Here is a 16,043-nt window from a genome sequence, read left to right as displayed (position 1 = left end):
GGGTAAAGGTGTGGGAAATGGGCCGGACACGGTTGAGGGCCCTGTCAATCACAGTGGGGGAGAATCCTCAGTTGAGGAAAAAGGAAGACATATCAGAAGCGCTGTCAAGGAAGGTAGCATCATCAGAGCAGATGCGTTGAAGATGGAGGATCTGGAAGAATGGAATGGAGTCCTTACAGGAGGCAGGGTATGAAGAAGTGTAGTTGAGGTAGCTGTGGGAGTCGGTGGGCTTATAATGAATATTAGTAGACAGCCATTCCCCAAGATGGAGTCAGAAGAGTCGAGGAAGGGAACGGAAGTGCTGGAGATGGACCATGTAAAGGTGAGAGAAGGGTGGAAATTAGAAGCAAAGTTAATAAAGTTCTCCAGTTCCGAGTGGGAGCAGGAAACGGCACCGATACAGTCATCAATGTACCGGAAAAAGAGTTGGGGAAGGGGGTCTGAGTAGGACTGGAACAAGGAATGTCCAACATATCCCACAAAAAGACAGGCATAACTAGGACCCATGCGGGTACCCATAGCGACACCTTTCACTTGAAGGAAGTGAGTTGAGTTGAAGGAGAAGTTGTTCAATGTGAGAACAAGTTTAGCCAGGCGGAGGAAGGTGGTTGTGGATGGGGACTGGTTTGGCCTCTGTTCAGTAAAGAAGTGGAGAGCCCTCAAACCATCCTGGTGGGGGATGGAGGTGTAGAGAGATTGGATGGCCATAGTGAAGAAGAGGCGGTTGGGGCCAGGAAACTGGAAATTGTCAAAATGACGTAGGGTGTCAGAAGAGTCACAGATGTAGGTGGGAAGAGACTAGACCAGGGGAGAAAAGATAGAGTCAAGATAGGAAGAAATAAGTTCAGTGGGACAGGAACAGGCTGAAACAATGGGTCTGCCGGGACAGTCCTGTTTGTGGATTTTGGGAAAGAGGTAGAAGTAGGCTGTCCAGGGTTGTGGGATCATTCAGACAGGCCCCGGCAATGGGTGGGGTTTGTGAGGATTGTGGGGGTGGTCGTCCTGGGTAGGCAGCCCTTCAGGGGCCCTGGATTGTCCCCAAAGAAGGGACGCCCCCCCCCCACCCCCCACAGTTAATTGGCCACTTAAGGCCCTCAGCTAAATTGAAAGGCATCGGGAAAGCAACGAGCACTCCACCCCCATCTTCCCACACAATTTTATGGACCCTCCTGCCTCTGTTCCTCTTCCTCGGGGGCCTGTAAAATTAGGCTCCGAGTGTCTGTAAAGGGATATATTATATATATATATATATATATAGGTTAAGCGAGTGGACAAAAAATTGGCAGATGGAGTATAATGTTTGAAAATGTGAGGTTAACTTTGGGGGGAAGAATAGAAAAACAGAATACTATTTATACAGAGAGGGATGATAGATTGCTGCTTTACGGAGGGATTTGTGTGTCCTTGTACATGAATCACAAAATGTCAGCATGTAGGTGCAGCAAGTAATTAGGCAGGCAAATGAAATGTTGGCTGTTATTGTAAGGAGGCATGCAATATAAAAATAAGGACGTCTTGCTACAACTGAACAGGGCATTGGTGAAACCATATTGACTGTGTACAGTTTTGGTCCCTTATTTAAAGAGGGATATACTTGCATTGGAGGCAGTTCTCAGAAGGTTCACTAGATTGATTACTGGGATGAAGGTGGTTGTCTTCTGAGGAAAAGTTGAGCAGGTAGAGCCTATACTCATTGGAGTTTAGAAGTATGAGAGGTGATCTTACTGAAGCATATACGATTTTGAGGGGCCTTAACAGGGTATACGTTGAGAGAATGTTTCCCCTCGTGGGGAAATCTAGAAGTAGGGTACACAATTTCTGAATAAGGGGTCTCCCATTTAAGATGGAGATGAGGAATTTCTTCTCTCGGAGGGTCTTAATCTTTGAAATTCTTTATCCCAGACAGCAATGGAGGCTGGGTCATTGAATATATTCAAGGCTGAGATAGACAGATTTTTGATGCACAAGGGAGTCACGGGTTATGGGGGGCAGGCAGAAAAGTGGAGTTGAGGGTTGAGGCCACAATGAGATCAGCCTTGATCTTATTGAATGGCAGAGCAGGCTCAAGGGGCTGAATGGACCACTCCTCCTCCTATTTCTTATTTAATTTCTTCCTTATGTTCTGTGTTTGTGCAAAGAATGCTTATTTGGGAAACCTGTTCTTCTGCTCTAATGTTATTTTTCTCACACATTCCTTTATTTCTCTCTCCTGTGTTGATTACTTTAAATCTTTTAGTTTTCCCTTTATCTGTTTTACCTGAAGCACAATTTATTCTCGTCCGTTTTGCTTGTTTTGGAGTTATTATTTGTAGCACCTTTTCCACCTGAGCTCTCCCCCAGGATCCTGATTCCAACCCGGTTCAGGTGAAGCCCGTATAGTCCTTTGCTGCCCCAGTACTGGTACCAGTGTCCCGTGAAATGGAACCCCTCTTTCCCACATCATTCAGTAAGTTTACCTCTCTAGTTTTCTTATCCCTATGCCAATTTGCATGTGGTCAGAATAATAATCTGGAGACATAACCCTCAAAATCCTGTTTTGCCTACTCTTGGAAGACAGCTTTAAGAATGAGCTGCAGTGATTTAAGAGCTGCAGTGATATCCCACCCCTGGTGTTTGTGCAGCTTCAGCACGTCATGTTTACTAAGAATGCAATGCAAAGATTTCAATGAATTTACCTTAATTTATAGAAGGCAAGCAATGATCCTGACACCACTGCGCAAGGAGATCATTATCAGCACTTCATACTTCAATTAGAATTTTTATACAATGGAAGTGACTGGGAATAGTAGATTACAAATATGCCGTTTCATCAGAATTACGCTGGGTTGAGGCAAACGCTTCTCAGTGATGGGTGATGTTGATGCACAATTGTAATTTTTTGATAAATTTACATTGTGTTTTGGGGTGCAGGTTATGGTACCAAGTCTGGATGATGTTCAGCATGCTGTTAACCAAACAATTCAGATGATTTTGGAAGTGATCCGTAAGGTGCAACAGTGGAGGCAGTCGAAAAATCATCAAGAGAATGTTTATGATACAGAGAATGCAGTAGGTAAGCGGTGTGTGAGAAAGGGGAAAGGGATGATCTTTTTTGGCCTGGTAACTTTTTTCTTGTTGTGTTCTTGATATAATTTTTGAAAGCAAGAAAGTGAAGGCAGATAGAGAATAATCATTACTTTGGGCTCCATTTTCAAAATCAGTATTATTCGAATGTAATTTGTACTGCATCTGAATTTGGTTATTTCAGTATTTTCCTGGTTTGCAAACTTGCATATTAATATGAAAATTGTAACTAGAATTAACACATACTACGGTGATGTTATATTGATGATGTGAACAACTATTAAATATTTCCACAGCCTATAGAGATTTAAAATAATGTGCACAACTGTAGGTTGCACTGATGTAACTTTATTTCAAAACACTTTAAAAAGCTGAATTCTTGGATGGTAGAGTAAGTTAGTGATGTTTTGTCCCGTGAAGTGAAGTAGAATGGCATTGGTGATCCCTGCTTTTCTGCCAGTTCGTGGGGTTTGATACAGAGACTACCTATAAATTGAGAAGAAAAATTGTGAATGCGGCTATTTCTAATTATTTGACTTTTATTAGACAATCTCTAGTGATGTTATTCACTTCTGGCTAGAAGTGGAACTGGAAATGACTAAACATTTTTAGTAACATGAGCTGCAATGCTTAGCGAAAGAACCACCGCTTTTTTGGTTCTGGACACAGACTTTGACCGCAATCTTTTAATCTTCATGGATATGGGAGCTCTGCCAAAAGACTGTAGGATTGCACATCTTATACCCATGTATGAGGGGTAACAAGATATGAGGTGGTGGACAGGCGATTGCCAGTGTGGGGTGATGGGGTTGAGAATCAGTGGGAGGGATTTCAACTGCGATCACGGGGAACCCTGGGCTGGAGACATCCAAGGACTCCTTGAGGGACCTGGGGGAGAACTGCTGCTCCTCCTGGCCCCAAAGGAGTTCTGAACATAGTTTGTTGTAGAATTTACACTGACATCATCTGGCCAGTTGGTGTCTCCTGCTGAGGTTCTGCAATGGGCTCCAGACAGTAGAGGACTCCCCTGACTTTTTGTTAAGATCGTGTGAATTTGTGACCTCAGTCGCCAGAATCACAGAAGGAGGCCATTCGGCCTATATGTCGGCTCTGGCCCATGCCATCAGAATGCGGCTTGGGCACAAAGTGTGAAACTGGGAGTTTGGTGAGCGAGGGGGTTCGGTCCTAGCCTCCAGTAGTTGGTGAGTTTTCTGCCTTTTTCTCTAAGCTAGGAGAGCGCAGCTTAACTCATAAGCCAATTGGTCTGTGAGTAACCACTGTAAATAGCTACAGAATGGAAAATGCAAACGTTTTAAATAACCCTTAACAACTTACAGGAGAACAAGAGAAGGAGCTAATTGGTGAGTGAGGGTCTGTAATTCTACATTCTATTAGCAACTAGTTTAAAAGTAAGGTTAAGGTATGGCAGTGCAGCTCGGCCGAGTTGCATGTGCTTCCTGTGGTATATGGGAAGTCGTAGACACTTCATGTGGCTTTGACGAACATGGCTGCAGGAAGTGTCGCCAGCTACAGAAACTTGAGCTCCGGGTTTCAGAACTCGACTAGAGGCTGCAGTCACTGTGGTGTATCTGCGATGCTGAGAGCTACATGGATAGCATGTTTAGGGAGGTGGTCACACCGTAGGTTAGGAGCATGTAAGCAGAGAGGGAATGGGTGACTACCAGAATGTCTAGTAGGACCAGACAGGTAGTGCAGGAGTCCTCTGAATCTATCTCGTTCATGAACCAGTTTTCCATTTTGAATGCTGATGAGGGTGATGGTTCCTCAGAGGAGTGTAGCAAAAGCCAAGTTCGGGGAACCACAGGTGGCTCAGCTGCATGGACAGGAGGAAGGAGCGTGGAAGAGGAATAAGTGGTCAGGGATTCAATAGTTACAGGAACAGACAGATTTTTCTGTGGCCATAGATGTGACTCCAGGATGATATGTTGCCTCCCTGGTACCAGGGTCAAGGATATCACAGATCAGTTGCAGGGCATTCTTAAGGGGGAGGGTGAACAGCCAGTGGTCATGGTTCACATTGGTACCAATGACATAGGAAGAAAGAGGGATGAGGTCCTGAAAGCAGATTTTAGGGAGGTAGGTAAGACATTAAAAAGCAGGACCTCAGAGGTAGTAATCTCAGGATTACTCCCAGTGCCACGTGCTTGTGAGCATAAAAATAGGAGGTTAGAGCTGATGAATGCGTGGCTGGAGAGATGGTGCAGGAGTGAGGGCTTTACATTCCTAGGGCATTGGGACCGGTTCTGAGAAGATGGTACCCATACAAGCCGGACGGTTTGTACCTCAATAGAGCTGGGACCAATATCCTTGCCGGGAGGTTTGTAGCGCTGTTGGGCAGAGCTTAAATGGGTATGGCAGGGGGATGGGAACCTGTGGGAAGACTCAGATGGGGCAAAATCAGAAACAGAAATGGAAGGCAGAAAATTATTGAGTAACTCTAGAAGGGAGAGGGAGAACAAAGGATAGAAAATTTAAAAAAAGAGTTTGGCAGTGCTCAAGGAGTATAACAAATAAAGTAGATGAGCTGAGGGCACATATAGAAACGTGGCAGTATGGTATCATAGCTATTACAGAATATTTCAGAAACATGGCTTAAAGAGAGACAGGAATGGCAGCTCAATGTTCCTGGTTACAGGGCTTTCAGACGAGATAGGAGGATAAAAAGGGACGGTGTGGTGACAGGTTTGATTTGAGAAGCAATTACAGCTGTGAGGAGGGATGATATGTTAGAAGGATCATCAAATGAGGCCATATGAATTTAACTAAGGAGCAAGAAAGGGGCAGTCACACTACTGGGAGTGTACTGTTCCCCCCGCTCCCCCCATCTCAACAGTCAGAGGGAGATAGAAGAACAAATATGTAGGCAAATCTCTGAGAAGTGCAAAAACAATAAGGCAGTGATAGTAGGGGCTTTTAACTACCCCAATATTAACTGGGATAGTTTTAGTGTGAAAGGAATGAAGGGAACAGAATTCTTATTGTGCATTCAGGAGAACTTTTTTGGCCAGTATACAGCAAGAAGAGAGGGCACAGTTTTAGATTTGGTTTTAGGGAATGAAGCTGGGAAGGTGGAAGGAGTGACAGTGGGAGAGTATTTTGTTGATAGTGATCATAATTCAGTTAGTATTAGCATAATTATGGAAAAGGACAGAGATAGAACAGGAGTTAAAGTTTTAAATTGCGATAAGGTCAAATTTGCCTAGCTGAGAAGTGATTTAGCAAAAGTGGACTGGAAACAGCTACTTGAAGGTAAATCAGTGTCAGAATAGTGGGAGACATTCAAAGGGGAGATTCAGGGGGTTCAAAGTAAACATGTTCCTACAAAGAGAAGGGAAGATTGCCAGATCTAGAGCCCTTGGATGTCAAGGAGCTTACAGTGTGTGCTAAGGCAGAAAAGGAAAGCTTATGTCCGACACTGAGAACTGAATACTGCAGAAAGCCGAGAGGAGTATAGAAAGTGGAGGAGTGAAATAAAAAGGAAATTAGGAAAGCAAAAAAAGGGCATGAAAGAATATTGGCAAGTAAAATCTTGGAGAACCTAAAGATGTTTTATCATTACATTGAGTAAGAGGATAACTAAAGAAAGAGTAGGCCCATAAAATATCAAAATGGTAACCTACGTATAGAGGCAGAAGATGTAAGTATGGTTCTTAATGAATACTTTGTGTCTGCCTTCACAAAAGAAGGGGATGTTGCAGACATTATAGTTAAGGAGGAGGAGTGTGAAGTACTGGATGTGATAAACATAGGGAGAGAGGAAGTATTAGCATCCTTGAAAGTAGATAAAATAATGTATCCCAGGCTGTTAAAAGAAGCCACAGAGAAAATAGTGAAGGTCTGACCATCATTTACCAGTCCTCACAGGTGTGGTGTCGAATGATTGATGGTCTGCTAATGTTGTACCTTTGTTTAAAAAGGGAGCGAGGGATGGACTGAATAATTACAGGCTAGTCAGTCTAACCTTGGTGGTGGGCAAATTATTAGAATCAAATTCTGAGAGACAGGGTAAACTGTCACTTAGAAAGGCACAGATTAATCAAGGATAGTCAGCATGGATTTATTAAGGGAAGGTCGTGTCTGATTAACTTGATTGAATTTTTTGAAGATTGATGAGGTTAGTGCAGTTGATGTGGTCTACATGGATTTTAGCAAGTCTTTTGACAAGATCCCACATGGCAGGATGGTTAAAAAAATAAAAGCGCATGGAATCTAGGGAAATGTGACAAGCCAGATACAAAATTGGCTCAATGGCAGGAAACAAAAGGGAAGTGGTGACAGCTGGTTTTGCGACTGGAAGGCTGTTTCTGGTGTAGTTATGCAGGCCTCAGTACTACATCCGCTGCTTTTTGTGGTATATATTAATGATTTGGACGTAAATGTAGGGGGAATGATCAAGGTGTATGCAGACGACACAAAAATTGGCTGGACGGTTGACAGCGACGAGGATAGCTACAGACTGCAGGAAGATATCTATGGACTGGTCAGGTGGGCAGAACAGTGACAAATAGAATTCAGCCCGGAGAAATGTGAGGCATTTGGGGAGGTCAAACAAGGTAAAGGAATACAAGATAAATGGGAAAACACTGAGAAGTGTCGAGGAAGTGAGAGACCTTGGAGTGAATGTCCACAGATCCCTGAAGGTAGCAGGACAGGTCGATAAGGTGATTAAGAAGGCATATGGAATCCTTTCCTTTATTAGCCGAGGCACAGAATATAAGAGCAGGGAGGTTATGCTGGAATTATATAAAACATTAGTTAGGCCACAACTTGAGTACTGTGTGCAGTTCTGGTCACCTCATTACAGTAAGGAGTGTAGAGGAGATTTATGAGGATGTTGCCAGGACTGGAAAATTGCAGCTATGATGAAAGATTGGATAGGCTGGGGTTGTTCTCCTTGGCTGAGGGGAGACTTGATTGAGATGTACAAAATTGTGGCCTGGATACAGTGGATGGCATGGCCTATTTACTTTAGCAGAGGGGTCAGTGACTAGGGGGCATCGATTTAAAGTGAGTGGTGGAAGGATTAAAGGGGAGATGAGGAAAAATGTTTTCACGCAGAGGGTGGTGGGATCTGGAATTCACTGCCTGAAAGGGTGGGAGAGGCAGAAACCTCATCCAATTTAAAAGGTGTCTGTATGTGCACCTGAAGTGCCATAATGTGCAGGGCTACGGACCAAATGCTGGAAAGTGGGATTAGGCTGGGTGGCTCTTTTGTTCTGGCTAGCGCAGTCACGATGGGCCAGTGCCCTCTTCCTGTGATATAAACAATCTATGATTCTATTGTATGATTCTTTCTGAGTTTTTTGCACAAAAATCTCTGATCTACTTATCATGGGGATTATTAGTGTCAGCTTTATTGAGATGGATAAGAGGTAGAGCAAGTAGATCAGCAGCAGCAGAAGCTCTCATCTGGCGAGCAAAACCAGGGTGAAGGTGCATTAGCAGTAGAAGAACGAGGACCACCTCAAGGACTTGCAGCAAGAGACGTAAGGGATGACTGACATTGTTTAGTGACTAATTTTTTGGTGAGCACCTTATGAGAAAAGTTAGCCAGTAAATGTTCTTAGAATTCGACTACCCTGAGGTTACATAAAGACTCTCCACATTAAAAGTCTTTGTTCCAAATTTTGATCCCTAAATCCTGCATTGAAGAACCTTGAACAATTCAACCAACTTCTATATTAATACACTGAAATGCATTAATGAGCTTTTTCATTTTTATTCATTCATGGGATGTGGGCGTCGATGGCCATGCCAGCATTTATTGCCCATCCCTAATTGCTCTTGAGAAGGTGGTGGTGACCTGCCTTCTTGAACCGCTGCAGTCCATTTGAGGTAGGTACACCAACAGTGCTGTTAGGACCGGTGGGCACCGCAGGGACTGGAGTGCATAGTTGACACCGAGAATGGCATTTTAATTTGAGTTTTTGGTTTATTTATCTGTTTTTTAATAAAGATATTTTTAAAAATGTAAATATGTATATAAAGGGGGCCTGTGGAATAAAGGCCCCCTCGACATAAAAGATAAAAAAGGGGCCTGGGGTATAAAGGTCACCTTATAAGAAAAAAAACAGTGCTGTTAGGATGGGAGTTTCAGGATTTTGACCCAGCGACAATAAAGGAAGGGCAATATAGTTCCAAGTCAGGATGGTGTGTGACTTGGAGGGGAACTTGCATATGGTGATATTCCCATGCATCTGCTGCTCTTGTCCTTAGTGGTGGTAGAGGTGCTGTCTAAGGAGCCTTGGTGCGTTGCTGCAGTGCATCTTGTAGATGGTACACACTGCTGCCACTGTGCGTCGGTGGTGGAGGGAGTGAATGTTTGTGGATGGTGTGCCAATCAAGCGGACTGCTTTGTCCTGGATAGTGTCGAGCTTCTTGAGTGTTGTTGGAGCTGCACCCATCCAGGTAAGTGGAGAGTATTCCATCACACTCCTGACTTGTGCCTTGCAGATGATGGACAGGCTTTGGGGAGTCAGGAGGTGAGTTACTCACCACAGGATTCCTAGCCTCTGACCTGCTCTTGTAGCCACGGTATTTATATGGCTACTCCAGTTCAGTTTCTGGTCAATGGTAGCCCCTAGGATGTTGATAGTGGGGGGATTCAGCGATGGTAATGCAATTGAATGTGAAGGGGAGATGGTTAGATTCTCTCTTGTTGGATATGGTCATTGCCTGGCACTTGTGTGGCGCAAATGTTACTTGCCACTTATCAGCCCAAGCCTGGATATTGTCCAGGTCTTGCTGCATTTCTATATGGACTGCTTCAGTATCTGAGGAGTCACGAATGGTGCTGAACATTGTGCAATCATCACTTCTGACCTTATGATTGAAGGAAAGTCATTGATGAAGCAGCTGAAGATGGTTGGGCCTCGGACACTATCCTGAGGAACTCCTGCAGTGATGTCCTGGAGCTCAGATGATTGACCTCCAACAACCACAGCCATCTTCCTTTGCACTGGGTATGACTCTAACCAGCAGAGAGTTTTTTGCCTGATTCCCATTGACTCCAGTTTTGCTAGGGCTCCTTGATGCCATACTCGTTCAAATGCTGCCTTGATGTCAAGGGCAGTCTGAAGATGAACGTACAGAGGCTTTAAGCACAGAGGAAGAACATGCTTGGCAGAGTTCAGAATCACCAGATTCTCAGAGGAGTCGTCAAGATGAGCTCAGCTCTGGGAAGAGGCTTACGATCACAAGATTGGGATGAATAAGCAACCCTCCTCTACAATTTGGAGAGTGTTAAATTTACTTACTTGTAAATAATGTTTTGTTTTAATCATGTATAGTTAGACCGGACTGTAGCATCATTGTATATTAGACATATGTTTTTATCTTTGGAAAAATGAGGAATGTTGTGGGATAACCTTAAGAGGACCTCCTTAAGAAGCTCTAAGTGAAGATCACCAGAGGAAGTGATGTTGCATCACACATGACCAGGCAAGTATGTGTGTAGCCCAACATAGTGGGATGAATTTAGATGTGGCTCCTGCAGTAGCTGTATGTTCCAGTTTAGAATATAATAAAAACCCACATTTTCTTTGGATATTACTCGTAGTTCTGTGAGTCTTACAATTGTTCATAATCCACAGGAACAAGTAAACTGACAGACGTGTCGTCAGAATGCCTGACTCAAAACTGTTCAAACAGGTGCTTTACTTAGAGTTATGCCAGAGAGCTTACTCACACAGGAGCCAAAGGAGACGTTCCAAAGACAATCTCAAAGTTTCCATGAAGGTCTGCTCTATTAACATCAACACGTGAAAAGCAGGTGCCCAAACGCAACCAAAATAGCGACCCATCTTCGAAAATGGTGCCTTCCAATCAACAAGGGCAGCCACTGGCCAACAATTGATGTCTTCACTGTGGGCAAACCTGCAAGGTTAAGATAGGGTCCATAAGCCCTCTGAAAAGCCATAGCCAACATTGACATTTCACTACCACTCGGCAAGGAAGAATCATCCTCAACACAAGGGATTGCTGCTACCAATGATGATGATACTAAAGTGCCAAATGGGATAGAATTTCATGCCAAACACACTAATTGCATTGAATTCATTGTTCCCCTAAATGTCAATCTATGCTCCCTACCTTTTTGATTAATTTGTTCATGGGATGTGGGCATCACTGGTTAGGTCAGCATTTATTGCCATCCCTAATTGTCCTTGAACTGAATAGTTTTCTAGGCCATTTCAGAGGGCATTTAAGAGTCAACCATTTTGCTGTGGTTCTGAAGTCACACGTAGGCCAGACCAGGTAAGGACAGAAGATTTCCTTCCCTAAAAGACCTTAGTGAACCAGATTGGTTTTTGCAACAATCGACAATGGTTTCATGGTCACCATGATTCTTTTGATTAATTGAATCCAAATTTCACCATCTGTCATGGTGGGATTTGAACCCATGTCCCCAGAGCATTAGCCAGAGTCTCTGGATTTCTAGTCCAGTGACATTACCACTTTGCCACCTCCACCCCCACTAAACTTAGTTTGTTTACTAACTATCTATTCCTACAAGGTGCTCACCTAACAGCCTCAGCAAAGTTAGTAGAAAGTTTCTTTTGTTTATGTGGAGACCCTTGAGATATTTTTGGCCAATGACTTCTGGGAGCTCAAACCTCAGGGCCTGGGTGCAGACTGCAACATCTCAGCTGCTTTGGGGAGGTCAGACCCTTCTCATCTTTCTGGCACCATATTTGGTATTGGATGAGGGGGTAGCGAGGGAGTAAATATGCTGACATCCTGAGAGAGGGCAACTTGTGCCATTCATGCTGCACCACTGCTTATCCCATGGTGCTGGAGTTCAGAATGTCTACTCAGAGGGTTAGATAGGGTGGATAGTGAGCGTCTTTTTCCTCGGATGGTGATGGCAAACACGAGGGGACATAGCTTCAAGTTGAGGGGTGATAGATATCGGACAGATGTGAGAGGTAGTTTCTTTACTCAGAGAGTAGTAAGGGCGTGGAACGCCCTGCCTGCAGCAGTAGTAGATTCGCCAACTTTAAGGGCATTTAAGTGGACATTGGATAGACACATGGATGAAAATGGAATAGTGTAGGTCAGATGGTTTCACAGGTCGGCGCAACATCGAGGGCCGAAGGGCCTGTACTGCACTGTAATGTTCTAAATTCTAAATACTCATCTGCAGGAGACGTATCTGTATCCTTTCCTGACAACTGTGTGGGCTGTCGCCAAAGCTGCAAAGATTGTGAATATTGAATTCCGTTGTGAGGGCTTGGCTGCAGCATTGGCTGGAGATGGCCATACTCTCCAAGGTAGACTGTAGAGTGCCAATTCCGTGCAAGCTAGCACCACACAGGCTGGAAGCACTTTCAATCATGGTGGTGAAACTCCATGGCAGACCTTCCAATACTTGATAGAAGTGCATATATGAAGCAAATAATTTTGTTCTCATTGCTGGGCTCCTGAAATCTGCATCTATCCTCCTGTGAAGAGTTGGGAGATGACTTCGCCCTCTGCTGATCTGTCAGCTAGGCTATCCCTGCCACCAGTACGTGCTTCTACTCAATGGTGCTAGCTGTTTCACCATGTACAGAACCCCAGTTCACTGTTTATTGCAGCTGGGGCGCCAGTATTTAAGCTGGTGCTTGGAATTGATGGAATGCGTAATGGTGCCTCATCATGAGCAATTCTTCTGCTTTGAGATATCTTGTTCTGTGGCCTGTGGATGCTGAGAAGGACCTAGAAAATCAAGAAAAGTGAGAAGAATTAGCATGACATCGAAAGGACATTAGCAGATAATGTGCAGCATGATACAGCTTGAGAAGTGCAAGTAATAGAGACTTAGTTCACAGGCATTCCTGACCTCGAAATCTCCTATTTCTAAGGCTATGGAGGTGCTACTGATTTCCAACGCTTGCGATTCTAGCTTGGGTTAGTGAGGCTTTGATGGGGGTGGGGGGTGGTGGGGTGGAGGGCTGGAGGAGACGAGGTGTTCATAGTGTTGGGTTCTCCAGTGTCTCCTATAAAGGGAAGTACAGATGTGTAGGTTTTCTGCTTGTTGTTCAGAAGTTAAGAGTGAGAAGAAGCAAAGAACAATCATGACGGGCAGGTGCTTGGAGCAAGAAGTGAGAAAGGAGTCATTAGAGAAGTTGGTAATTCTGCAAAAACTACCAAGTAAGATGAGCATGCTAATAGTAGCTGCTATGAAGGAAGCAAGGAAAAATTGAGTGCGTGTTCATAATGAAAATGAGAAGTACTCTAATGTGCCTTTGGGTTAAATTTTATCTACCCTCTCGCAACATGCAGGGAGACAAGAAGGCCCATAAAATAGTGAGGGAAGGCGGAGTGCCCGTTCCGGAGATGGAAGACACAAGGTGGAGTGCCTGTTGCCTTCCTGATGCCATTCAATTATGTCAGAGGCGGGGAAGGCTGAGGACGGCCTTTCTGCCCAGAGGCCAATTAATGGTCACTTAAGGGCATCCTCCCACAGCCGCTGGCATTTAAGTAGGCCTCTCTGTGGGCTGGGGTGGGGGAGCCCCTTCTGCTTCGGCAATCTTCAGCCCATGGAGGGCTTCGGCAGCAAAGGCTGCTTCTTCGCCAACATCCATTCCCCTTGCTCTCAGCAGCTACCACTCCTACACTCCTTGCCTGGGCCTGCCTGACTGGTCCCAGCAAGCTCGCCCCACTTATGTGCAGTCCAGGGCTCCATGGCTGCTCCTGGTCCCGGGGCTACTGCAGGACCAGCAGTGGCCACTGCTCCCAGTGGTACTGCTGGTACTGCTGAGCTGCCAGCCCTCTGATTGGCCGGCAGCTTTCAGGGTGAGTCTTGTCATTTAAAGGGGACGATATCCCCAATGGCAGGCAGTTAATTACATGTCCACTGTTGAATACGGTCAGGGGTCCGATAAAAGGCCGAGTTGGGGTTGTCAGCCTCTCGCCTTCCGATCCATTGCTGGACCCCCATCACCAAGATACAGTGGCGCAGTGGTTAGCACTGCAGCCTCACAGCTCCAGGGACCCGGGTTCGATTCTGGGCACTGCCTGTGTGGAGTTTGCAAGTTCTCCCTGTGTCTGCGTGGGTTTTCTCCGGGTGCTCCGGTTTCCTCCCACAAGCCAAAAGACTTGCAGGTTGGTAGGTAAATTGGCCATTATAAATTGTCACTAGTATAGGTAGGTGGTAGGGAAATATAGGGACAGATGGGGATGTTTGGTAGGAATGTAGGATTAGTATAAATGGGTGGTTGATGGTCGGCACAGACTCGGTGGGCCGAAGGGCCTGTTTCAGTGCTGTATCTCTAATCTAATCTAATCATAAAATCCAGCCCCTTGTGTTGCGTAGTGAAGCATGTTATGGACAGGAGGACATTGTTGAAAGTGTTGGGAGAGTGGAAAAAGAATGCTGTCATGTGTTGTTTGAAAGCAATAGAGATGTACTCACCCTTGCTCACCTGGAGAGGTAATTGAAGCCCTTCCTTCATTGCATCATGGTCTTTTGGGATGTCCTGAGGTTGTGAAAGGCAAGATGTAAATTTTCTTTTCTGGGGATGATTCTGCTGGAGCTGGCAATCTCTGTAAAGTCTATGCATTCCTGGTGGAGTTGCTCTTCTGAGATTATCTTCCCACGAGTTGGAATGAAACTTCTTTCCCCAGACTGATCTCTTACAGAATCTGGCAGCTTGCCTGCAGCTCATCACTGATAACTAGTCGACAGATCCACTCCTTTCATCACTGGCATACTGTGGTTGCAGTGTGTATTATCTACAGGATGCACTGCAGCAATTTTCCAAAGCTTCTTTGGCTACATTTCCCAAACAATTTACCTCAAAAGAAAAGGACAGGAGTTAGATGGGAACACCATTGCCTCTGAGTTTTCTTCAAAGTCATAAGCCATCCTGATTGAATGTGTTCCGGACCCCTCCATCACCAATCTTGGCTACATCTTGCACCAACAACAAGACAGAGGTGGCAGCACAGTGGTATAGAATCGACAGGGAGTGGCCCTGCGAGTCCTCAACATTGACTCTGGATCCCATAAAGTCTCATGGCATCAGGTTAAACATGGACAAGGAAACCGCCTGCTGATTACAATCTACTTTGCTCCCTCAACTGATGAATCAGTATTCCTCCATGTTAAACACAACTTGGAAGAAGCACTGAGGTAGTAAGGAAATACAGTGTATTCTGTGTGGGGGCTTCAATGTCCATCACCAAGAGTGTCTTGGTTGTACTTTTACTGGCTGAGCTGGCCAAATCCTGAAGGACATGCCTGCAAGACTGGAGCTGCTTCAGGTAGTAAGAGAAAAAACAATCTACGCCTCTCAGATGTTTCTAACCATGATAGTATTGTTGGTAGCTGTGATTATTTCACATAAGAGTGCACTGGCAAATAAGGGAAAAATGGCAAAAAGACAGAATTAAAGGCTTTTTATCTGAATGCTCACATCATTCGTAACAAGATGGATGAACTGATGGCACAAATAGAAATAAATGGGTATGATATGATAGCCATTACAGAGAAGTAGTTGCAAGGTGACCAAAGCTGGGAACTGAACATTCAAAGGTATTTGGCATTTCTGAAGGGTAGGAAGAAAGGAAAAGGAGGTGAGGTAGCTCTCGTAATAAAGGATGAGTTCAGTACAGTAGTTTGAAATGATCTTGGCTTGGAAGATTAAGATGCAGAATGATTTTGGGTGGAGATTAAAAAAAAGCAAGGGAAAGAAGTCACTGGTGGGAGTAGTTTGTAAAGCCTCCTAACAGTAGTTAAACTGTAGGACAGAGTATAAATCAAAACATCATGGGACTTGTAAGAAAGGTATTGCAATAATCATGGATGATTTTAATCTTCATATCAATTGGACAAATAAAATTGGCAAAGGTAGCTTGGAGGATGAGTTCATAAAGTGTATTTGGAACAGTTTCTTAGAAAAATACATTCTGTAACCGACCAGGGAACAAGCTATTTTAGACTTGGCAATATGTAATGGGACAGGATTAATTAA

At 44.5% G+C, this 16,043-nt stretch overlaps 1 protein-coding gene across 1 annotated transcript in view; it reads left to right on the top strand.

The window, feature by feature from the left end:
* Positions 1–16,043, top strand: part of LOC137367180 (dynein axonemal heavy chain 8-like) — a 2,531,605-nt gene that overhangs the window by 681,589 nt on the left and 1,833,973 nt on the right. The window contains exons 81-89 of the mRNA XM_068028616.1: positions 2,911–3,052; positions 3,733–3,811; positions 4,130–4,228; positions 5,028–5,104; positions 7,467–7,564; positions 12,230–12,356; positions 13,111–13,196; positions 13,351–13,418; positions 13,671–13,863. Coding sequence (XP_067884717.1) covers positions 2,911–3,052; positions 3,733–3,811; positions 4,130–4,228; positions 5,028–5,104; positions 7,467–7,564; positions 12,230–12,356; positions 13,111–13,196; positions 13,351–13,418; positions 13,671–13,863 — 969 coding nt within the window. The remainder of the gene's footprint in view (positions 1–2,910; positions 3,053–3,732; positions 3,812–4,129; positions 4,229–5,027; positions 5,105–7,466; positions 7,565–12,229; positions 12,357–13,110; positions 13,197–13,350; positions 13,419–13,670; positions 13,864–16,043) is intronic.

This window comes from Heterodontus francisci, chromosome 3 (genome assembly GCF_036365525.1).
Source record: "Heterodontus francisci isolate sHetFra1 chromosome 3, sHetFra1.hap1, whole genome shotgun sequence".
Lineage (NCBI taxonomy): Eukaryota > Metazoa > Chordata > Chondrichthyes > Heterodontiformes > Heterodontidae > Heterodontus > Heterodontus francisci.
The sequence above is the reverse complement of the archived record's forward strand: the minus strand, read 5'-3'. Positions and strand labels throughout refer to the sequence as shown.